Here is a 25145-nt window from a genome sequence, read left to right as displayed (position 1 = left end):
AGTCATTGCACAGATACTAGACCTTTTTGAACTACTTTGTGAACTTTCAGGCATATGTTGAAACCGATTTCAATGCTGAACAATATCCTCCTGATACATGTTTTCTTTTTCCCCTCCTTCTTTACCAGGATGGTACGAAACAAAAGCGAGAACGAAAAAAGACTGTGTCATTTAGCAGTATGCCGACTGAGAAGAAGATCAGCAGTGCAAGTGACTGTATAAACGCGATGGTTGAAGGCTCTGAGCTCAAAAAGATTCGATCCAACTCTAGGGTGTACCACCGATATTTTCTTCTCGATGCAGATATGCAGTCTCTACGCTGGGAACCTTCAAAAAAGGATTCTGATAAAGCAAAGATTGATATTAAATCAATCAAAGAAGTAAGAACAGGAAAAAATACAGATATTTTTCGCAGCAATGGAATATATGACCAGATATCAGAAGACTGTGCATTTTCAATTATATACGGAGAGAACTATGAGTCACTAGATCTTGTTGCTAACTCAGCAGACATTGCAAATATTTGGGTTACTGGCTTAAGATACCTGATTTCTTACGGAAAGCATACTTTAGATATGATAGAAAGTACTCAAGATAATATGCGGACTTCATGGCTTTCACAAATGTTCAGTGAATCGGATGTAGATAATTTGGGACATATACCCTTATGTAATGCTGTACAGTTTATAAAAGACTTGAATCCTGGTTTAAAGACTAATAAAATTGAACTAAAATTCAAGGAGTTACATAGATCTAAAGAAAAAACTGGTACAGAAGTAACAAAAGAAGAGTTTATTGAAGTTTTTCATGAGCTTTGTACCAGACCTGAAATCTATTTCCTGTTGGTTCAGTTTTCAAGCAATAAAGAATTTCTAGATACCAAGGACCTCATGATGTTTTTAGAAGCTGAACAAGGTATGGCACATGTCACAGAAGAAATAAGCCTTGAAATAATTCAGAAATATGAGCCAGCCAAAGAGGGCCAGGAAAAAGGTTGTCTTTCTATAGATGGGTTTACGAATTACCTTACTTCACCAGACTGTCACATATTTGATCCAGAACATAAAAAAGTTTGTCAAGATATGAAGCAACCTCTATCTCATTATTTTATAAATTCATCTCATAATACATACTTGATAGAGGATCAGTTTCGAGGGCCTTCTGACATCACAGGTTACATTCGTGCTCTTAAAATGGGTTGTCGAAGTGTTGAATTGGATGTATGGGATGGTCCGGATAACGAGCCTGTGATTTACACAGGGCATACAATGACATCACAGATTGTCTTCCGTAGCGTGATTGACATTATTAACAAGTATGCATTTTTTGCTTCAGAATACCCTCTTATTTTGTGTTTAGAAAATCATTGTTCTATTAAGCAGCAGAAAGTGATGGTACAGCACATGAAGAAAATTTTGGGGGACAAGCTACATACACAGTCTCCAAACATTGAAGAGTCTTATCTTCCATCACCAGAATCACTTAAAGGGAAAATACTAATTAAAGCAAAGAAGCTTTCCTCCAATTGTTCTGGACTAGAGGGAGATGTTACAGATGAAGATGAAGGAGCAGAAATGTCACAGAGAGTAGGGAAAGAGGGAGTAGAACAGCAAAACTCGATGACGGGGAAACGATTTCAGCTCTGCAAAGAACTCTCGGAGTTGGTAAGCATATGTAAGTCAGTTCAGTTCAAAGAGTTTCAAGTTTCATTTCAGCTCCAGAAGTACTGGGAAGTGTGCTCATTTAACGAAGTGCTTGCTAGCAAATATGCCAATGAAAACCCAGGAGACTTTGTAAATTATAACAAACGTTTTCTTGCCAGAGTTTTTCCCAGTCCTATGAGGATTGACTCTAGTAATATGAATCCCCAGGACTTTTGGAAATGTGGTTGTCAGATAGTAGCAATGAACTTTCAGACGCCTGGCTTAATGATGGATCTTAACATAGGTTGGTTTCGACAAAATGGAAACTGTGGCTATGTCCTTCGTCCTGCTATCATGAGAGAAGAAGTATCCTTCTTTAGTGCAAATACGAAAGACACCGTGCCTGGAGTTTCACCTCAGTTGCTTCATATTAAAATCATTAGTGGGCAAAATTTTCCTAAACCCAAAGGATCAGGTGCCAAAGGTGACGTTGTGGATCCTTATGTCTATGTGGAAATACACGGAATCCCTGCTGACTGTGCAGAGCAAAGGACGAAAACTATGTATCAGAACGGGGATAATCCAATTTTTGATGAAAGTTTTGAATTTCAAATAAATTTACCAGAACTAGCTATGGTGCGTTTTGTAGTACTGGATGATGATTACATTGGGGATGAGTTTATCGGGCAATACACTATTCCCTTTGAGTGTCTACAGACTGGTTATCGGCACGTTCCTCTGCAGTCTTTAACTGGTGAAATGTTAGCACATGCTTCCTTGTTTGTGCATGTGGCCATTACTAATCGAAGGGGTGGTGGGAAACCTCATAAGCGGGGCCTGTCTGTGAGAAAGGGCAAGAAATCAAGGGAGTATGCTTCTATGAGAACATTATGGATTAAAACAATAGATGAAGTGTTCAAGAATGCTCTCCAACCTATTCGGGATGCCACGGATTTGAGAGAAAATATGCAGGTACAGTTTTTATGATGAATTCGTCAGTTCTTATGTTTATTTTTATATTATAATGCATGTGGAATATATGTTTGCTAGAGTCTTGCTGTATTTCATAAGCAATGTTAATTGAGTCTAATGCTGAATGGTGTTAAAATGAATTATGTCAGAGCAACCTTCTAGGTGATATCATCTATCGAAGTAGCTTTGGATGTGTATGCATACTTCATTGAACGTGAACTGGAAATATGTCTGAAGTGTTAGAACGCAAGCCTGTTGATTAGTCCTATTGCTTTGAAGGAATGTTATATACAATAGAGGAAACCATGGTGATAGTTTAGTTTTAGGAAATTAAGCTAAATAACAGTGCAGGAGGAAAACGTAGTTGATAAAAAAAAGTGATTTTATTGCTTATTAAATAACTTCGTATACAGGAAAGTACGTTTAGCATAGTTTCACTGAGGTTTTGTTTTTTCCTCATTCCCATTGGAAGGCAGTACTTTCAGAAAGACCATTTGCTTTCTGTGTTTCTTCTTAGCAACAATATATTAGAAATCCATGGAATTAGCGCTAAGGTCAGAAGGCGTACTTTAGAAGAAACTACTGTAGCTTAAAGGTCACGTATAGTAAACACACTGAATTTCAGGAAGAAGTACAGGCTGAAGTGTCTGTCAAACTTGCATTTTTTGGAGATTCCTATGAAGATTCCAGCTAAATAAATCCTTTTAGACAGTACAGCTGTAAAGTTGTTTTTTATTTAATAAAGCTTTTAACTATCTATAAACTCCTGATGAAGTGCTAGCAGTGATCAGTAAAATTAAGCACAGCCTTTTTAAATGAAGTGACCTGTTAAATCCTCTTACCCTTATGTAACATTAAGGGGAAACTGATTAAAGGAAATGTCTGAAGCTCGATTTTGGATTTTAAAGGCATATCAGTGTTTTCTTAATGAACAATCTTAATTTTCTTAATGAACAATCTTATGTTGAAAGATTTTAATAGCAATGGAGTTGTAAAATTTATTTTTCTTCATCTGGATTAAGTCAGTACAGCATTATGATGTTCCCCCACTTCCACTACACTAGAAGATTATTGAAAAAATACAGGGATGGTATTTTGACTTTTAAGTGTTTCACATTATGGGCTACATATAAAGTGAGCTTCACCTGCATTTAATCTATTGAACACTGGATTTGTGTTATATAGAGGATACTGTATTTTAAGATACTTTTCAAGGAAGAGGTGAGACTAAGATTTGAGGAAACAGTGAAAACATACAGGATTTTTAGCCTTTTTTAACTGCATGTTGCAGTATTTTCCAGAACTGATATAGTTGAAAACAGGCTTTACAGTATGGTTTCTTTGAACATACCAAAAGATATTTAATGTATTTTGTTCTGTGAGTTTGAAAGTTGTGCTACGAACTAGATTCATTTTTACATTATCTGCAAATGCTATTAAGAAGGTACTTTTAGTATATGAGGTAATATTAGTTGTGCATAATTTTACTGGATAGTATAATGTGCACAGTTTAAACTCTGCATAACAAAGGGATTAGAGTTTATAATGCAAATTACTCAAAATAAATATCAACTTATGTCAGGGAATGTGAGATTTGATTGATTTCTGTATTACTGAAATTTTGCATTATAAATAGTTATAATTTTTCTGATACAGAAATTTGTTCCCCATAAGCCAGGTTATAAAGAACAAAGTTGTGCTTTTTTTTAAATATAAGATAGAAGAAGAGAAAAAAAGGAAGTGTACATCTGTGAGTTTAATGGTTTCTTTGAATCTATATACACATAGCTAGTTTTTTTCTTTCTTGTTAGGTTCTACTTTACCGTGACAAAAACTGATGTAATAACTTGTTACATATTCATGACTGTTAAAAGTATAACATAAGTGATAAAACTGGATGTGGCGTTGCATATTTACATTGCTTAACAGTATGAGGGATAGTCTCTGAGTATAGGGTTGGAAGTCCAAAGAGGAAGAGTTATAGCTGCTGTTCTGTCCTGCTGGCCTTCAGTTAAATGTATGTTCCCATGATCCTTGTTTATCTCTCAATAAGATTGTTCATAATGACTTATCCATTATGTTTATCTTAAACAAAATCTGTTTGAAAGGACTTCCCAATGTCTGTCTTTTCAACTATGTAATTATTGTGTCATTAAGATGTAGCCCAGTTACTAGTAGTTTTTGTTTCCTGGACATTTATGAGATTGTACCACATGTTTGTTAAAGTCCACTGTAAGTGACTGTAGCAGATGTAAATTAGTAGTCACATAATTTTGCATGAATCTGCTATATGTAGATACTTTGAAGTCTATTTTGGGCATTTTATCTCATAAAAGGACAGCGAAATACTTAATGTTTGATTCCTCTTCACATTAAGGTTGGCTTTATGAGTCTTAAGAAGTTTATCCACAAATGAGTCTTTCCATGTCGGCAAGATGGAAAATGATTTCGGTTAAAATGAAAATCTCTGTTCCAAACACAGTCAGATACCCTACTTGGGTAAGACATGACAGAAAGGAGAACTGAGCACATGTGTAATTTAAATATACCATGGCTTTAGTTTTGCTTCCTACAGGAGCACAAACTCCAGACCTGCCAGAGATCACCAGCTCCCACTTGGTACAAAACTCTTAAATTCATTACAGTGCTGAGAATATTCCCATCGTGGAATTTCAGTGGCTACTTGAAGTCACGTTGTATTTCAAATACTGAAATTTTCTTCAAATTTAAATGTTTGGTTTTATATTCTACCATATTGGTTATAAAATAAAACTATATTGAATATTAGGCATGTACAGAATTGATATTTATATTAAAATACCTTAAAAATTCACTTAAGCGTGATTCTGTGATAGGAAGGACATCAATAGTGGAGTGCTGGGTTTGTGAATCGCACCAAATGGGAGCCAGCAGATCCACAGCACGTCTGGACTATAGTTCAGGTATGTTTAAAGTTACAAATGGGCTGATTCCTCCTTCCACCTCAGTTTGCGTATTTGGGACGTTCAGCACCTAATATTTTGTTTCTCTCAATGGCATTTTAAAAATAACTTTGAAATGTGTCCTAGAATTTTTGTGTATGTATAAACACTGTTTTATGGTTGGACTCGATGATCCGGTGGGTCTCTTCCAACCTGGTTATTCTATGATTCTATTATTCTATGATAATTTATTTATTTTCATGGCTTAATTTAGCAGCAATAGAGTCCAGACATACTTGTTCTAAATAGGCTTTTTTTTTTCCTGTGGCAGGTGTTGAATACTGTTTGAATTTTTAACAGTTTTGATAAAATATATGTGTAGTATTGGTTACTTTGGAAAACTGCCAGTTCTTCAAGGAAAAGCTATGGTAACTCCACAGTGTAGCTCAACTATAACAGTGAAGTGTTTTATCCTGAAAGAATGGGACATTAAAATTCATATTTAACTGTAAAGGGAACTCTTTCTTTCCTTTTTGCAGAATGCAGTAGTTTCATTCAAAGAATTATGTGGCCTCTCTCCTGTAGCAAATCTTATGCAGTGCATTTTGGCAGTGTCTACGCGCTTGGTTGGGCCTGAGAATACACCCTTGGTAGTACTGAATCTCAATGATCAGTATCCCACTATGGAGCTCCAAGGGATTGTTCCGGAGGTCTTGAAAAAGATTGTAATAGCGTATGACATGGTGAGTAGTCCTTTGTGGTTATTTTATATCCTATTTGAAAGACTTTCTTTTCGTAATATGTAGTACCTTGCCTGTTCTGAAAGGCGATTTTAATCTGTGGCTTCCTATTTCACGCTTCTTTACATGTGCTTGAAAGTCATTCCCATGAATGTAGAGCAACTGATATTGTTTTCATATTGAGTAAACCAGGGATTGATATGTGGCATGCAAATACATAAGTGTTTGTACTCTTCAGAAGGCAAAGTGGTTATAATCAAGAGGATTTAACTCAAAGAGGATGTATTAATTTACCTGTTTTGCAGTAACTTGAAACTTGACATACCTACAAACCTCTTATACTAATGTGCTACTTGATATTTTCCAGTTTCTGGGACTTGATTTCTCTTGGCTTTGACTCGGCATAGAATAGAAAAATGTCAGGAGCTTTTAGAATCCGTAGTTTAATAAGCACCTTCAAGTTTTAAAATCTACAATGTTATTTAATTTTTCTTTGCTATATCATTCTTACAGATCTCATTTAATTGGGCATTTTTACATCTGTAAGCAGCTGTAAGAAGCTATAAGTTTCAGCCCTTATAGTCTAGTGGAAATGTAAATTGTGTCTTTAGTGACTACAAATTAAACGTTTTGCAAGAAGGAAGGAAAAACTAATACACTGAGAAATACTGATTTACGTCTTGCCTTGCATTAATTCAGTGTATGGAAGAAAGAACCAGACAGGGGTGATTTGAAATGTCTTCCTTGCTTCCACTCCAGTAAGCTGGCACAGAATAATTGAGCCTTTATGTAATTATTTAAGGATTTTTTTTTAAAAAAAATTTGATCTATCATCTCTCAGTAAGTAAACATTTCTATTGTAATTTTACATTATTTTTTTGTGCTAAAATGAGAATCTGTACCTGGCGGGATCAAGGCACTGTTTTAAAAACAATCCTTGCTGTTTAATGAAAGAAAGTGAAGGAAAGGAAACCAGTAGCCCAGTATCATATATGCTTTCTAAAGAAAAAGTAGGTTTGGAACAATGCTATACCAAAGTTCAAAAAGCAATCATCGGTGATTAACGGTTTAGTAGAGTTTGTGTTTGGTGGTGATGTAAATACAACAGAATTTATTGGAATTGTAGTAGAGTTACATCAAGATAGTGGTATATCCTCTTAGTGGAAGCTTATACAATATCACTATAATTAGGCTGCAAATAAGCTTGATTGCTTGGGTTACACCTGTTACACGTATGTAATGAAGTTCTGTCTTGTTAATGGAGATGTCCCTACCTGCAGTTTATTCTGATGTGGTGATGCTGCTTATTAGTTACTGAGCATTGCAAATACTTTAAATCTTTTTGTAAGTCTGGATTAATTTTTTTTTGTTGGAATGTCACTTGGATAGAACTGACTCATGACTCCAGGAATCTTTACAATCCAAGTTTGGTTTGCTTTTTGTCTGTCATGTACTTTTTTTTCCCCTGCATCTGCTAGTTTACACACAATTTAAATATTTCTGTACTTTAAAAATCTAGACTTTATTTTCATGTTTATGAATAATAGACTATTTAGTGGCATGTGCAAGGCTTTTTTCCATCTCCTCTTCCCTAAAGGATAAATATTCAATTTCAAACAAAGCCAACGAGTATGATAGTGCTTCTTGCTCTCAACGGTATTGGAGTTAAGTAAAAATAATCATTATTGTCAAATAAATCATGTAAATTAAAATAATGAGATGTGTTTCAATTTGTGAAAGTTTGGTTTTGCCAATAGTCTATCCAGTTTGACAAAAGGTTTTGAGCAATTAAAGTCTTCAGAGTAAGAGTATACAGGCAAATGAAGTCAGGCATGGGAGCCGCACTGATAGCTCTTGTTTATGAAAGCGTGTTGTGAAACAGTGGGACACATCAATATCACCGTTTCCTCAAGGAAAGGAGAAGAGATGTGAAACTATTTAGCTCATTTATTGATATTTGCTGTAGTGGCAGATATGTGGAGTCTGATGTTATCATAGATAGTGATCTTTTTGTGGGGTTTTCTTGGTGTGAATTAATATAGTGAGCCTTCAAAATGCCACATTTTATCTCAGTAGTTGGTTTTGTCTTGGGAATATTTTTGATGGGATTAATTAGCAGGTGCTTGTAAAATTCACCTTAATAATGAGAAGCTTTATCCAGAATGAAGAAAAAGTTAGATGTACTGTTGATTACCTACTTGCATTATTTTCTGCTGGCTTAGGCCTTAATATACAAAAAAATTACCTGTGTTCCTCCAGTGTGTCAAGTACTGTAAGTACCAAATCATGTTGCTAGCAGAGATTGTGTTAAATGTTAATTAAAGAAACCTTGGTTAGTAACATAAATGCATAGGCTGTCATTGTCTATGTGCACTCTTAGTATGGGAAATGTATTGATATTCTTGAAGTACCTCTGCTTCAGAGTCATGATGTTTTTGGCTACTGAGGAGATTCTTATTTGCCAGAAATACTCTTGTTTTTATAAAATGATAATAAATGTGGAAAGCAGTATTCAGCCAAGATTTATAATTTTTAAGAGTTTGTTTACATTGGGAATGCTTAAAAGTCTCATCCTTGTTCTGTGAAGTGAGAAAGTAGGTAAGACCTTTACAGTGGGACAGTCAGTCCACGTTGAAATAATTACAAAAGAGTTCAGTACTACAGGGGCACATGCAAAGGTAACACAAGTACATGTATTTTTTAAAGAAACAAGGAGGCAATTGGTAATAAATTAATTAGCATATCACTAGATACTTGGGAGTTTTACATGTAAACAAATGGCACATAATGCTTTCTTAAATTGTCAGCGTTCACTAATACATTAATGGAGGAGCAATACATGATGAAGGCTAGTACTCTTGAAGGGTAAAAATATTGTATTTTTTAGTCTGATGAATAGTTTATCACTGACATTTTTGAAACCAGAAGTTTACCCAGGACATTTTGCTTTTATCCATGTTATAGGAGCTGGGTTTCAAAATAATGAAAACCAAATGCAACTAGGAATTTTTGAGAGAGACAGAGATTTAAGTTATGTGTTTTTCTCTAGCTACTCCATGCTCCTGAGTATTTTTCACCCTAACATCTTTTCACTGTTTGACAATGTTTTATTTTTCCCTCTTGTTCATGAACTTCAGCTTCCTTTATGTGATACTTCAGCATACACTCTGTTGGTGTCATCACACCCATCACTGATCAGTGCTGCAGAGTGAAGCTTGGAGTAAAGTCAAGTGCCTCTTCCCGCACCATTGCATGTTTTTTTAAAATGTCTTACAAACTTTAAGTTAAACAGAAAGTAAACCTTAAAAAGTTATGCTATGGCAAGAGAAAAGAAAAATTATCTTGTTAAAAGTCTGCAGCATTATTCAGTGATGAGCATAATAGCACTGCAAAGATGCACTAGAGGACCATACAAATGAAACCAGATATTCTTGAGACCTTGCCTCTCTGTTTGCTTCTTCATCTGAGGATGAAATATTCCATCTGGTGATGATAAGATTTTCTAAGCTTTGCAAGCAGGCATTTATTTCTGAGAGGAAAGCTAACACAAGAAAGGCAGAAAACTGTACCTGTGTGAAACAATACAAAGTAATGCTACAATAACTGAATGTTACTAGCATTCAATCCTAATTAGATAATGCTGGTAGATCCACTTTGTCACGATTTCTGGTAGTGTTTTGGTTTTTTTTTAACATTGAGGTTATATTGTAGTTCATAATGTCTGCAGACTTCAGTATAGGCCATCTGTATTTGGTTCAAATGAAATCAGTCAAGATGAAAAGATTTTGTATACATACCCTAGGGATAGTCTTGAGAGCAGGGCAGTGTTTATTGGTGGGTAGGGGTGGTGAGATGATGAAAATGCAGAGAACTTAGGCTTTGCACAGAAGACTGAAAGCTGTTATGCCTTGCTTTTATACTTAAGAGCATAACTACACAAAAATAAGGAACCTTGTTAAAACAAAAAGGGAAGAGAATTAGTTAAAAGACCAGACATCATAGATGCTGAAGATATCACCCAGGGGGCTTGAAGTAAATAAGTAGCACTGACCAAAGAAACTCCTAAACAACTCGTGAAGGACAAAAAGGAGGAGATACTGTTCAAAAGAAGGTGGCATCTTCAAAAAAACCTGAAGTCACGTGCAAATTTGGAAGATAGAACAGATATTTAACCCTGCCATGATTAAATGAAAAATATAAGAAAACTGGTAGTGAAGAATTTCAGGAACAGTCTGCACAGAATTAAGAAAAACGGTAACTTCTCTGAAAATACCAGAAACCTGTCAAAGAGTGTGTATGAGCACAAGTTGAACAAAATATAAAAGAAAGCCCTGGGAAAGAAGTAAAACCGCAGCACTAAATTAGTTGTGCATTCATTTTCCTGTGGAGATCAAGATTTCACATGAAACACCTCTTTATGAAGGGCTCGTAGGAGAATTCATCTGTAACTGAAACGCCCATGGAATTTATTGCACAGAAGAGGCAAAATGAATGAGAAAAATTTACCAAAAAGAGGTGATACTCATTCAAGGGTTCTGAAAGATCTCGAGAGTTGATATAACCAAACTGCTAATCATTGTGTGTATCCTCTCACTTACAACTGACTATCAAAGTTGTTAATGTGATGCCAGTGTTTTAAGAGGTTTCCAGGGAAGATCATGAAATTACAGATCAGACAGGCTGACATCTGTACTGTGAAAAATGGGTAGAAACTGTTTTGAAGAAGAAAATTGGAGGAAACATGGAAAAACACATTGTGTTCGGGAAGAGTCAGTACTGCTTCTATAAAGTGGAGGACTCACTAATCTCTTGGGAGTTCTTTGAAGTCAAGAAGCATGTAGACACAGATTAGTCTGGCTGGATTTTTCAAAAGCATTTGACAAAGTCCGTTTTCAAGCTGGAGTAAATGTTGAACTTAACCTGATGTTCCAACCAGAAAAGAACTATTAAAGACAGTTGTTTGCGTTGATTTTTGTGTTAGGATATGTTTTCCCAGTAAATGGATTAGAGATAATAGGTATAGCTGCAACAACTTTCATTTAAGTAAAATAGCCAAGTGCTCTTGGAGATGTACAATGAAATGATGCCCCCAGATTTGCAAGGGTCATCAAGGTATGAGGTATGTAGGTGCTTAGAGTTTAAACAACTTTCTCAGTCTTAGTGGTGGATTGTTATAAAGTGCATTAAAACAGTAAGTTTCAGAGTGAGCAATATGAGTGCATTATTTAAATACTGATAACACAGTATCTCACGATTTCCATTATTGCCTCTGGCTTTGTGTACTTTCATTATCAAGTTTCTGCAGAGTTTGAACTGTCTTTATTTAGGTGATAAATGGGTACAATTCAATGGTGAAGAGATCTGAAGGAAAACATACATCATTCATTGTAATTTAATATTGCAGATAGCCTAGGTAGTGTTTTTTGCTGTGTTTAATGAATTATAGTAGCTGCAGATCCTGAGTTTTGACATTAATTTAAATAGTTACTGATAGCATAGTTGTTAGTCTGTCACATAAAATGATGGAAAACAAGGTGTTGATGGAAAGTATAGTGAATAGGTTGGGCAGTTTCTTCAAAAAGAGTTACTTGTTATCAGGTTTTATTTTCTTGGGGTTTTTTTCTGTCCTTGTGAACTGGACAGTCATTCTAAACTGAAGGTCGCAGTTATGCAAAAAACCCATAGCTTCAGGTAATAACCTTCAGCTTATGTTGAGCTTTTCGGTCCACAAGGGCAGAAACAAGTGTCTAATTTGGGATATTCAGACTCCAGTGCCAAATGTTGTGAAGTATAAGCTGTTTTGCATTGATTGAAAAGCTATGATAATTACAACTTGATGCTTCCGGGCAGTCAAGATTTCTTCATGTTTTGTTAAGAGCATGAACGGTGAAGCTTTTCATATCCTCTCAGTAATCCCATTATGGCTAATGGCTGATGCACTCTATTCATAAGAGCATAAAATAATATGACTACTTAAAAAGAAGAGTTCATCTACCTTACTGCCCTGTTTCTAATGTAGTCCAATGGAATGTTTATGGAAGAGCATAAAAATAAATCAAATGCATAGCAACATCTCCTAAATGCACTCCATATTTTCAGTAGTAGTTCTCCTTATCTTTCTCAATACATTTTTAATCTTCTGTTTGTCTGTTTGACTCATTCTTTGTGAAAAAAAGTGGTTATTGGAACTTACTAACCATTTAAAAAATAACAGTACCCATTAATTTTTTCACAGTTTAAAGCAAGAATTGTTTTGATTTCTAACCATTGTCATCATGCTTTTTAAGGCAGGGGCAATATATAATAATACAAGTCTTTAATTCTCACCGAGAACTCTGGACTGATCATTTTGTGTTTATTTCTAAAACCCCTTAAGAATTATTGAAATATTTTTTTACATCTTTCTTGGTATTTGTCCTTTGTTAGAATTACTGACGGTTTTTCTGATGACTAGTAAGTTGCATGATTTAACAGATGGAGTTTGATGAATAGATCAAATGTCAGCCTGGCTGCTGCAAAAATGTGATGACTTCAAGGCTCTTAAGGCATTTTCCATTGACCAAAAAAAAGTAAGATAGTTCAGTATGTAGTGAGTACCAGAGCAGTTCCCTGGTCATACTAAGATTGGGGCAGGGTGGTGGGAATTGAAGGGAGAGGTGAAGCAGTTCCAGCAAGTCATATACATTCTGTGCTTAAAATACATTTGTTGGATATTTTTCTTCTTTACTTCCAGAAAAAAGCAACATAGGTTAGAGATGGGAATTAATATTGTAAAAGACTTGCTAGAAAGCATAACTACTAAACTTCATATAATCTGTTCTTTTCTTAGAACAGGCATGGGTAATTTGCAGTATATTTTTAATGATCACCTGATAACTGGTTGTTCCCTTTGAAGTTTGCATTTCTCTTTCCAGTTTTGTCACTGATATTATTCTCAAAATTGACCATGGTTACCTAATACCTCCCTACTAATTGGCTTGTTCAGCGTCAACTAGTCTAATACGTGCTAGACTCTACTTGTTCTTTATCCTCGATTTCCACAATTGATTTGCCTTGAGAATTTCATTCATTCTGCTGCAGGCATACTGTTTTTCACACTGAAGCTCTGCTTACTCATCATTTTTTACATTGCTTTTATACCAAGCACACGCATACATACAAGTATCATTTGGATCAGGCTAATTTTCTGTTTAAATATAATTGTTTATACTCAGTTGTTCTCTCTGCTGTCTCTACCAAAAGTCTTTCAGTCTGTTAAATCTACATTAATGTTTTCATGATTTTATAATCTTGGCTTGAACACCAGAAATAATTTATATGTTTAAATGCTCCATACTACAAGGTGACTGTGTAGTGAAGAGCAATATAAGAATGAAATTATAATCAACTAATACTATTACTTTATTAATCAAACACAACTAAAAAGTAACACCTACTCATGCACGCGGCATATTGCCCCGTTATTTCCTTAGTGAAGAACAGCAACAAAATTGGGGTGTAGCTTAATACTGATTGAACAGTAGTGGCAGTCAACCCCTGAATTTATTGCTAGCTCAGTAAATTTTGATAGGAATGGTTGGACTCGATGATCCGGTGGGTCTCTTCCAACCTGGTTATTCTATGATTCTATGATTCTAAATACACTGACATTTTTCTTCCAAAGTTGCAAAGACGTGTTGCTTTTGATTTGAGAGTATTTAGGCAGAGCAACTTTCCATACCCAAACTGTGAAATATTCAATCCGCTCATTATTATAAATTCTTCCGCGTTAGACTTGCCAGCCATGATAAAAGAGCACTAATACAGCAATTAGTCTCATTTCTTTCTTCGGTGTAACTAGTACAACTTTCTTGCTTTGTCAGTAATGGAAGTAAACAAAGAAGCAGTGGTGTAGACATTTTTATTCGCCTTTGAATTCTCTCATTTCTGAATCAGGGGAAGTTTTCTAATCTGCTGAGACTCGTTCTCTAGTGTTTCTGTATTACTAGGTGTGCATGTAGAATGTATTGTATGAAGGAAATTAAGATGTTCTGTGTCTGAAATAGGATCTAACTGAGATGGCTTATAAATTGAATTATTATATGTGTGAGTTTAGGAACACAGAACAGACTAATGTAGGGTGGTTGCAGTATTTCTTACAGTTTCGCCAGAATAAATATATTGAATAAGCAGCACAGCTGGTCTCTCTCTTTCATGAACTTCAGTCAAAAAGGTTCTTAGGTGAAAGGATTCTTATTAACAGAGAATCCCACTGTAGTCCTTACTAGTGTATGTTAGCATCCTAACACAACAAGAGCCATACATGCTCAGTATTTCATTTTTCAAGGTGATTTTTAATGTAGCAGAAGTTCAGTGGAGGATGCCATATAGTATGCTTTGGCTAGTTAGCAAAATAACAAAAGTTATTGGAAGGATATTTGTGATTGAAGTCAAATGTACTTTGGTTCTCTTCATTTAAGTGCTTTGCAGAAGCAAATGTATTACATGATATACATATTGAAACAGGTAAAATCTTTGCCTTTCAAGCAACTTTATAGTGACTGCATTTCAATTTCTGAATACTGTTTTAAAGATCAAATAGTAATGAAACATAAACGAAATGCAGCTTTCTCCTCGACAAATCGGGAATATTCAGTCTGCAGTGCTCCCTGTAGAAGCCTATCTGGGTGAAATACAGTGTTCTCTCATCTAAGTATTGTTCTCTTTAGATAGTTGTCTACAATATATTACATCTGATTAGTAATCGGCACAATTCTATTTATAGGCAGTTCTTGCTTCAGTGAACATTATAATCCAGTTAAAAATGGGTAGGCTAAAGTATTTCACTTGCGGCTTAGCAACCTGATCAAGTCATTATGTGTTCCTCATTTATTATAATTTGCATTTCTTTTTTAAAAACTGTCATACTATAAACTGGGATAAATAGATACTGCGAAATTAAATACAGGTTAATCAGAATGTGTATGATGACCATAACACACTCTAAGGTTACTCTATGTTGTTTATATGTAGCCTAAACTAAAAATTTGGGGAGTTGCGTAATTTCTCATTTTAAATTGTAATAATAGAACTAGAATTATTTTTAAACGTTTTGTCATTTACTTAAACCAGATTTTTGCATAACTGAAAAGAATACAAGTCTGTAGAGTAGTTTACATCTATATTGTTGGTTTTCCTCACTTCCCTGCCCGTTTGCCATGATCAAAAATCCAAAGCTTCCTTCTCCAAATTGATTTGTGCCTCACACAGAGCAATATTCAGAAAAATGTTCAGTCTCAGTGTCACTCAGCTGGAAAAGGCTGGTTTTAATATGTGTGAGGAGGGACTGCTGTAGTGAAGCCTCGTCAAGAATTTTTTTCTCTAGGGAAGAGTGTTAAGAGAGGTTTGGGTTGTTTTCCCTATAACATTCCTGCTTTTAACGGCAGTTGTGATCTCCTAGGGAAAATAAAGTTCCACATGAACACCCACAGAAGTAACATGTGAAGCAGTCATTGTTTTAGTGATGAGAAGTCTGTCTGCTTGAGCAGAGCCATTACTTCTGAATACATACCCTAGGCACAGTTCCATCTTGAGTGGTGTGCTTTCAGCTGAGCTTCCAGGAAAGGCTTTGTGTTTAGAAAGACCAGGTAAAGGAATGATCTGTTTTCCTTATCCTCCAGTACCAGCCTCGAGTGAATTGTTTTCCTCCATAGAGTGTTGTCTCATACATATGTACAGGTCAAGCCACAAAAAGGGAAAATGTAGAGGAACAAATCTGGAAAAGCAATGGGATGTTTCCTAGGAGAAAGGAAGCACTGGGTGGTGAGTGGTCATCATCCTGAATGTCGGAGTGAGTGAGGAAGAGGAAACCTGCATCCAGGTTATCTCACCCAAGCCACCAGAAGCTAATTACCTGGTAAATAGTTGTATAATTTCCACTTCCTTTGATAGGCAATAAATTGTGGAGTAGATATTTTACTTCAGTGTTTACAGATCGCAGCCCAAAACCATCAATTTTTTTTATGTCTTTATGCCACGTTGCACTTCTCTACCTGGTCATGGCCAGGAGAATGATTATATTCATTATGTTAACAAAATTAGATTATTGATTTGAGCTCAAATGTAAGCATCTTTGACAGATTAAAAATTTCCAGTAAAAATTAATTTTACTTATATTTCTCTATATTTTAATTTATTTTCTCTACAGATGATTCAGACCATCAGGACTCTAGTTGAAAATACGGATAGCTTATATGAGAAGATAGTACAGTGTCAGAAAGCAGGTAAGTACAAGCTATTATTTTAAAAAGTTATAAAGAACTTGCTACATTTTTCTTTCTTTCCCCAAACTTTTAATTAATTGTTTTATTTATTCAACTGTAGAAAAACAAATTCCAATATCCCAACAACAATAAAACACCAAACAAAACAGGTTATTTTAATTTAGGCATGCTCATTAACAGTGAAAAGGACTTTTCAAAACATAGAAATCAAAGATCCATAGGATTATAGCTTGACTTTGGAAATGATGAACGTTTTGTATGTGGAGGGTAGCAGGTCAATATAATAATTTCCACAAATGCAAACATAGGATTACAGGAAAGAAGGAGTGTGATCGTCCTTCATAATGAAATCTTTTTATCATTTACTCCTATCTGCACTTTTACTACATGAGAACCTTTCCTCTTTTCTCATGGTAGGCTTAATGTCTTGAAGAGTTTTAGAGAGGTACCTCGCTGGCCTTCTGATAGTTACATGACAGCAGTTCAGTTATTTCATCCCTGCTTTTCTCTGGGTGGATGATACCCTCTAGTTTTGCTCATTTCTTACTGTTTGATCTATTCAGGGTAAAACTGGTTTTGCAGATAATTATATGTGCCTTCTGCGGCAGGCGTTTCAAACCACACACATGCAGAAATTATGCTTTTTAAAACTTTGTTATGACCTCTTGGTCCCACAGATTCTCTGGAATTTTTCCTGTTTCTGATATATATTTGAAATAGATTATGTAGTTTGTTCTTAGTCCCTTCACAAGTTGCCTTTTTTTCACCTAATATTTTGTAATGATTTTCTCATTTGAGCAGGACTTAGAGTTTTGAAGATTTCCCTGTTACTTTGAAGAGTGTCTCTGACTCTGCTGCTTAATCATGTTTTGTTTTAATCTTTCTTAAGTATTTTTTAAACCATGTTACAAATTTGCTTAGAGTAATGATGCATCACATTTTGCATCAGAAAGAGGAAGTCTGCCAGAAAGTCAGAGTGCCTACAACCATGTGTTGTGTGACTCAGTGGGGACAAAAGCATTTTATATACAAATACAGTTTTATGTATCTGATAGAAAAAATCAGGAAAAAATTTTTCACAGAAAGGGTCATTGTGCACTGGAACAGGCTGCCCAGGGAGGTGGTTGAGTCACCTTCCCTGGAGGTGTTTAAGGCACGGGTGGACAAGGCGCTGAGGGTCATGGTTTAGTGTTTGATAGGAATGGTTGGACTCGATGATCCGGTGGGTCTCTTCCAACCTGGTTATTCTATGATTCTGTGAAAACGCAGAACTGTCAAAATACTTGAAAAGTTTAATTTTTCCTATTTAATCCAAGCTGTCAAAATAATCATAAATACCATGAGTTACAAAATATTATTTTACATATCTTGTTGGTAGATGCAGAGATTTATCTAAAATACCAAACTCAAAATCTTACCGTGCTGCCAGAAGGATGTTGTCTTACAGACTTGTACACTTAGGTCTTGAATCTCTCCGATTTTTGTGATGACAGCGTGCCGTGTCTTTTTAGCTTCGTCAGTATCTGAAGCTGGTTAGATCCTTGGTTAGAGGTAAGGCAAAAGCTAATTGCCTACTTTATCTCAAATTTTAGAATTGTTACCCTTCAGAAAAGATTGCTTTCTGCTAGTTTATATGGATTCCGGTAAACTTGCATATGTCTGATTTTCTTGAGTCTTACCACCTTATTTTACGTGAAAGGCAGCTGGGTCCAGGAATCCTTTGTTTAAGGATGCTAAAGACTTAAAGCCTGTGCTAAATAATGGAGATTTTGATCTCAGTTAAATGAGAAACCTCCAACGTGGTGACATAAGCCTAAGTATGGATTATGTAATGGATCTTGCTATTTAGGGCAATCTTAGCCCTGCAGGGTCAAAATGACTTTAAAGATGAATGAGCTGAATTGAATTGCCTTTTAATATCAGTGGTTTTCAAAGATTTTCTTATGTCTAATTGATCTCATGATCTCAGTACTTGCTCTCTATTTAGTTCTGAGTAAAAGATTATACGTTTTCCTATGTAGTTTCTTGATAAGTTAAAAGCAAAATTATGCCCTTATCTGGGCTTTTTTGTTCTGGGGCTCAAAGAGTGAAACAGCTGCTAAAATAAGAAGAGATACTCAGGCTGTCAATAAGCAGTAATTTTTTATTGTCATGAACCAGCTTATAAAAGAAATCTGTTAAAAAGACAAAGTGGACTTGCTCTCTCAAACTATTTTCTAACTTAAGTTTAGTAAGACTTTTAGACTACTCTGAAATTCAGACTTAATTTTAAAGTAAATGCACCATTATTTGACACTTAGGTTGATGACTTGTTGAATAAGCAAATATGTGATTCTTGAGATGGCTCTTTTCAGAATTCAGTTTTTTTGCTATTAATATTCCCTAAGAACATTTAACTGTAAACTTCTCAGTTTGGTTCTTTAAACCATATGAAAAAACTTCTCTATTTTCTTGATAGTAATGGATCAACTTCAGCTCAACACATTCTGTTCTTAATTAAATAGTTATTGAAAGCATTTTAGATACGTTAAGTAATGAAAATATATGGAGACATAATCTTGCTTTACTTCCCACTGTATTTCTCAATCTTTTAACACTGCCATTTATATTGTTGCTATTAAGCCAGCTAAAGATCCTGCAAGAAAACAGAATTAAGGTGCTAAAGAGAATTTAAAGATAATCCAGTCCATCCCCTTAATCTGTTTAAGTGCTCCTGTATCTTTTCTAGAGTAAAGAATGTGAATATCCAGGTCATATTACCGTATCCCTAGCCTCCTTTGTACTCAACTGACATAATTCTTGTACTTCTCTTTTGAATCTTCCATTGCGTTCTTTTGCTTCATAATTAAATACTGCTTGAACACTGGTTAGAAGAGAGAACCACGGTTCAGGAATTCCTTCTGTTGTTCAGCAGCGAGAGCTCAAAAAGACTTGATATTCCAAGTATGCATTAAGTGATTGGGGTGGGGCAAATAATGAGTGAACACAGTCTGCTGGTGACAAAGAATTATTGAACATAATCAAGTGTAGATATGACTTTGAAACAGTACAGGAGCATCTTGTGACACTGAGAATTATAAAACAATGTGTGAAATGTAACATCAGTAAGGGTAAATTAATGTTTGTAGGGGAATAAGTAGCCTTGACAATACCTACAGTAAATGGTCTCTAGTTTTCTATTTTAATTCAGGAAATGAAGTTATTGTATACAGTTCTAACAGTGTCAATTTACTGCCAATATCATGCATAAATATGTGTTCCAGCACTGTGTGCTGATCATTCAGATTGCTTTCTTTCTGTATGGTTTTCTTTCTGTCTGGCTACGCTGTCCTTTTCTCTGAGTTTGACCAGTATAGTTTTGCTGTATGTACATAATTTGCCTGGCTGTCATTTTGATGATGTCTCTCCCTATATTAATTTCTCTACTTTTTCCTCATTGTACGTCAGGACTGAACTGCTTTCACTTCTCTGGTGTTTGCTCATTTCTTAGCAAGAGTTACCACTGCCTGATAGATTGTCAGCCATCGTCATCATACATTCTATCATGTTGTCCCACAGGCTCCCTCTAAACATCCACCAGACTACTTTCTTTGAACTAGATTTTAAAATTATCCCACAAATAGAGCTAGATTGACACATGTCCTCCTACCACCTTAACCAAAATAGTTTACATTGCTTCCTTGTACTCTCCACTCTTTATTTATCCATCTGTTCTGTTTTTTTTTCTCCTCATACTTTGATTCTGACTTGTTGGAGCAGGCACTGTCTTATTTATTCCATCTGTACAGTGGCTAAACCAGCAGAGACTTGGTTTATTAAGTAGTGCAAGTAGAAGACAGCATAAAATGAATACATTTTGTAGCACATACTCAAAGTGTTCCTTCACTGGTGTCAGAAACAGGGTACAGTTTCAAGAGAGGGAATACCCAGCCATTCTAAATGCTGTCAGAGATAAACATAGTATACAGTATCCATTAGGAAGAAGTTATATCTCAGCTTCATGGAGAAAAGTTTAGGATTGTGGCCGTACAAGGACTGCAGATACTTCTTGTAGTTGAAAAATAAGATCATAAAATCAGTTTTGTTCTAATAGCTATAACTCTCAGTTCCTCACTGTTACTGCTTAAGCCTTTCAATGAAAGGTGTTTTCTGAGCTGTTTCTGTTACTATTTGTTCCTATCACTTGCAATCTATTATAAATTGGCTTTAGACTTAGAGTCCACCCAAACAAAGAGTTTAAGGTGCAGCAAAAGTGATGTGTCAATTCATGTCTTCCGAAATACTGCCTCTCATTAGCAAGCTTTGCTTTTTAATTAGAAGCCACATTTAAACTGTGGCTTCATATGTGGAATAGTAAAGTCTGCTCTTTTGGAGGTGCACAAAAAGTCTTGGTGTGTGGGTTTTATGTGTTTCATAGCTTGATACACTTTTTCTTGACTTTGGTGTCTAGACAGTTAATGTTACGTAGGAGTGTTCTTGAAAGCGTTGGAGGAAGATGGAGCTTTTTACCTAACTCTTGGATGTAACTAAGTTTTAATTAAATCAAGGCCAGATGTCACAGGTGTCTTCTTTGTAGCTTCACAACGGAGTAAAGCTGGGTGTTGGAACTACTTTGAATCTCTCATGACAGTGATTCATGAAGAGATTGGTAACCATCTTATGTCATAAAAGTTCCCTAACATGAAAGAACATGTCTTGCATTGAAAACTGAATTATTATAATTGCATATGGAACTGGATTGGGTGACTAAAGACTAACTTTGTCCTTGGAGAGGGGATAGATTTTGGCAGGCTATGATGCCATTGTTATTAGGAATGTTTGGGTATGAAGGTTGTCTCGGGCATAGAGTTTCTTTCCTACTTCTAAAAATAAAAGGGCAGTTTTTAACCATCTAAGTAGAAGCAGTACTTGGCTGTCTGTTTGTGGGGAACATTTCCACTTCCTGTTGAGATATTGCACATTGCCAAAGAAGTTGAAATAATTAAAAAATACTGCACAATTAATTTAGCTAATGTATTATCAAGTATTAAAATAGGTATTGTGAATGCAAACAATTCAGACCTGGAGCTTCTTGAAGCTCAAGTAATGATGTAAAATGGTTTGGGTGACTTCAGTGGGAAATAGGAGCTTGGAAGTTCTTAAAGAAAATCCAATCCTTGTTCTGGTTACAACTTAGGTTTTGCAGTTAGTAATAATTAGATAATACAGAGGTGCTCAAAGTCTGAATTTATTGGGGTTCATTTTAAGTCTTTCTGTGAAGTGTGTTCTGGAAGCAAAATACGTGAGAATTTACAGGTATAGTGAATTCTGTTGCTTCACTAACATGATTTATTTGTTTTATTGTTGATGTGTTCTGATAGCCAGACTCCTTTCCTAATTGGTTTTCTGATAAAATTTGTTTTAAGAGGGAATTGTTCGTGAGGTTGAAGTACCTGAGAGTTTGGGGAATACAATTTGAAATAAATTAATGGTGTAAAAAATTGAAGCCTTGGATTTCAAAGATGTGGCCATGTGTAGCGGTTGTATGTGCAGATTAAATATTTATTTGTGGAAATGAGTACTTACAGCTTAAATTCTTTCCTAGAGTTCTTTCCTTTCCTTTATTACCATTTAAACTATTCAGTATAGGAAGAAATGCTTTAATGTATGAAGTACTTTCTTGGATTTTTTTCCTTTTAAAGAACAGATCTGTATATGCAGATTGTTCACAGGAACATCATTATCATTCAAGGTAAATGTGCATATAGTAGTTGAGCTGCAATATGTCATGACCTAATCAAGAGGTACATAGTATTTTCCTGGCATTTTGAAAATATTTAATGTTCATTTAATTTTTACTATTTATTGCTCTTTTGAAAAGTATTTAATTTGCTTTTAAGTTGAGGTGTTCTACCAAGAGTGAAATAAAATATATTTGACTTGACTGAAGTTTAAGTGCTTACTTTCAGTATTGACGGTGTGTATTTTATATAGGTATAGACAAATGTTGTTTGCTACCCATTTCATATTAGGCCAACTCAGTATATCCATTTATTGCCAAAGTTGTGGTATTTAATGGATAAAGCTCTTTGTTGAGAGAAAAATCCAATGCCAGAAGGAGCCCACCTGTTGTGTAGGCACGTCTCAGCTAGGTTGTAAATCATGCTCTTGGCACGAAAGCTTTCATCAAAGAATACAAATGAGTATGTCAAGTAGAGGTTTGTCTTTAGAAATACAGTATAGCAAGTGTTGTGCTTCCTGTTTTGCTAAGGATTCCTTGAAAAATGAATGTATCAACTCACAGTTAAAGAAAAGGTATGATTTTTTTTTTTCCTATAAACTAAGGTTTTATGCCAGAGCTTTGTGGTAGTACCTCTTACAAAAACAAACAAATTGGAGTTCCAAACAGTCTGAACTCCTGCCTTATGCACACACTAAAATTCTTCATGTTTCAGTCTTTTTTTCACATCTTGATTTTAATAAAAATTTAGTTCTGATCAGAGTTTTCCAGCAAAGATATGTGTTGTACAGTAAAAAAAGCAAAAATATAAACACATGCAGCTCAGTGACTTAAGGCTGCTTGTGTAGTATATGCAATATATGTGTTTCATTTAGTTTAAAAATAGCAGACTCACTTATGTTGCCTACTGTGTCATGTTTTAGTCAATATGATGAGTTCCAAGAGATTTTCATTATTAAAGTACGTCATAGGAATAAGACATCCCAATTGCTATACTGTCACACCGATTCTTGTTTAGTTCATAGACAAACATTCCATGAGAATGTGCTGAGCATAAATTAATGCAGGTTTAGGTCTCCCGTGTAGTATTATTTAGAGGATTCGTCATGCAGGTTGAGAAAACACAGGACTGGAAGGTCCTGAAGTCTACTCCCAGTACAGTTTTTAGACACTGATCATGTCAAGTTCTGCATTAAAATGAATATTAGATTTTTATTTGAGTAATTTTCTGCTTTTCAAGGTTGCTTACAGAATCACATCTAGAATGGTTATAAATTTTACAAAAATTCCAATTTCACTGATGGACATTAGTCCTTTAGCTGAAATGACTCTTTGATGTCCAAGGTCTTACCTGGCTGATGTGTATTTAGAGAACAATTACTCCTCCTCTGGGTTTCTTTTTTCTAGACCAACCAAGCAAATTATTAAGTCTCCTCACATAATATAGGGTTTCTTTTGCATTGATGAGCTTTATAGCACTTCTCTTTTCCTCATGCTGTTTGAAGTTATTGAAAATGGGAGGAAGAACTGTACATAACATTTCAGAAGAGTATCTTGAATGGTAAGGTATTCCCAGGAGGGATGAGGAAGTGTTAAAGCCATCTAATGCGTTCCAGGGTTGTGGGGAAGGTCTGAGAGAGAGTCAAAAGCTCAGACGGTTGTCAAATTCAAACTAAACTAATCAGCATTAACTGGGGAACCAGAAATGTGATTCAGCAGTGAAGGGGAATATAAGTATTTGGAAGGATTGCTTATGAGAATGCTTTGAAAACAGCAGGTGTACTGCAGCAGAGAAGGATGTGCTTTGAAATGTTTGATTATGGCTAGGAAAATTTGTTTGCTTTGTTTTGTTTGGTTTAAAAACCTGTTCTTAAATTATGCTACTGCTGGTTTTTTTGTATTTATTGTGTGCTTACATGACTTACAATAGCTGGGGTGAATACTCAGCTGGCCTTTAACATGGAAGACTTGAAACAAATTATGAAAGATTGGAAGTGGTTTTGTTTTGCAAGCACTTAGGAAATTGTATGGCTTCTGTCAGCTGGCTGTTACTTACAGTGGGATAGGGGTGATTGGACTTCTTAATGCAGCTTATGCAAACTAAGTGCCCTAATATTCCACAAGCGGGAACTCAAAAGAGAATCAAGTAATGACATTTGGAACATCATCGTGCTGTCATAAGCAGTAGAGTTACCCCATTTAAACAAGTTCAGGAAGGGTGAAATGTAGGACAAAGCCAGTCCGTAGGAACATGGTGGAATATATCCTCTTGGATACCATTTCCAGTCACATGAGGGACAAGATGATGACTGAGAAAAGTCAGCATGGATTTACAAAGGGGAAATCAGGCTTAACCAACCTGACACCGCTCTACAATGACATGACAGGGTTAATGGAGGAGGGGAAAACAGTTAGCTGTATTTTATTTTTACTTTACTGAGGCTTTCAGCATGGTCTCATAACATCCTCATAGACAAACTAAGGAAGTAGAGGTCGGAGAATGGGCAGTGAGGTGTACTGAAAACCAGCTGACCAGCCAGGCTTAAAGTGTTGTGATCATCAACATGAAGTCCACCTGGAGAACAGTCACTAGTGGTGTGCCCCATGGGTTGATCCTGGAGCTACAACTGCTTAAACGCCTTCTTTTATTACCTGGAGAGTGGGGTAGAATGCATCCTCAGCAAACTTGACGGAAGATAAAAAGCTTGGAGGAGGTTGGATACAGCAGGTGGTTGTGCTGCAGAGGGACTTGGACAAACTGGAGAAGTGGGCTAGCAGGAACCCCATGAGAAGGGTTCAGCAAGGGGATGTGGCAAGTAAGTCCTGTATCTGGAGAGGAATGACCCTATCCACACACCAGTAGAGACAGGAGGCTGCCTGGCTGGAAA

The 25145-nt window shown here is 35.7% G+C and overlaps 1 protein-coding gene across 3 annotated transcripts in view; it reads left to right on the top strand.

Moving 5' to 3' along the window:
• Positions 1 to 25145, top strand: part of PLCL2 (phospholipase C like 2) — a 92952-nt gene that overhangs the window by 53139 nt on the left and 14668 nt on the right. For 2 of the 3 annotated variants that reach the window (XM_069860185.1, XM_069860186.1), the window contains exons 2-4: positions 129 to 2615; positions 6076 to 6279; positions 16463 to 16538. In XM_069860185.1, coding sequence (XP_069716286.1) covers positions 129 to 2615; positions 6076 to 6279; positions 16463 to 16538 — 2767 coding nt within the window. Of the gene's footprint in view, positions 1 to 128; positions 2616 to 6075; positions 6280 to 9413; positions 9503 to 16462; positions 16539 to 25145 lie in introns of those variants that run through there. The other variant, XM_069860188.1, reaches the window with a different exon arrangement.

Source organism: Phaenicophaeus curvirostris, chromosome 6 (genome assembly GCF_032191515.1).
Source record: "Phaenicophaeus curvirostris isolate KB17595 chromosome 6, BPBGC_Pcur_1.0, whole genome shotgun sequence".
In the NCBI taxonomy this organism is placed as follows: Eukaryota; Metazoa; Chordata; class Aves; order Cuculiformes; family Cuculidae; genus Phaenicophaeus; species Phaenicophaeus curvirostris.
The sequence above is the reverse complement of the archived record's forward strand: the minus strand, read 5'-3'. Positions and strand labels throughout refer to the sequence as shown.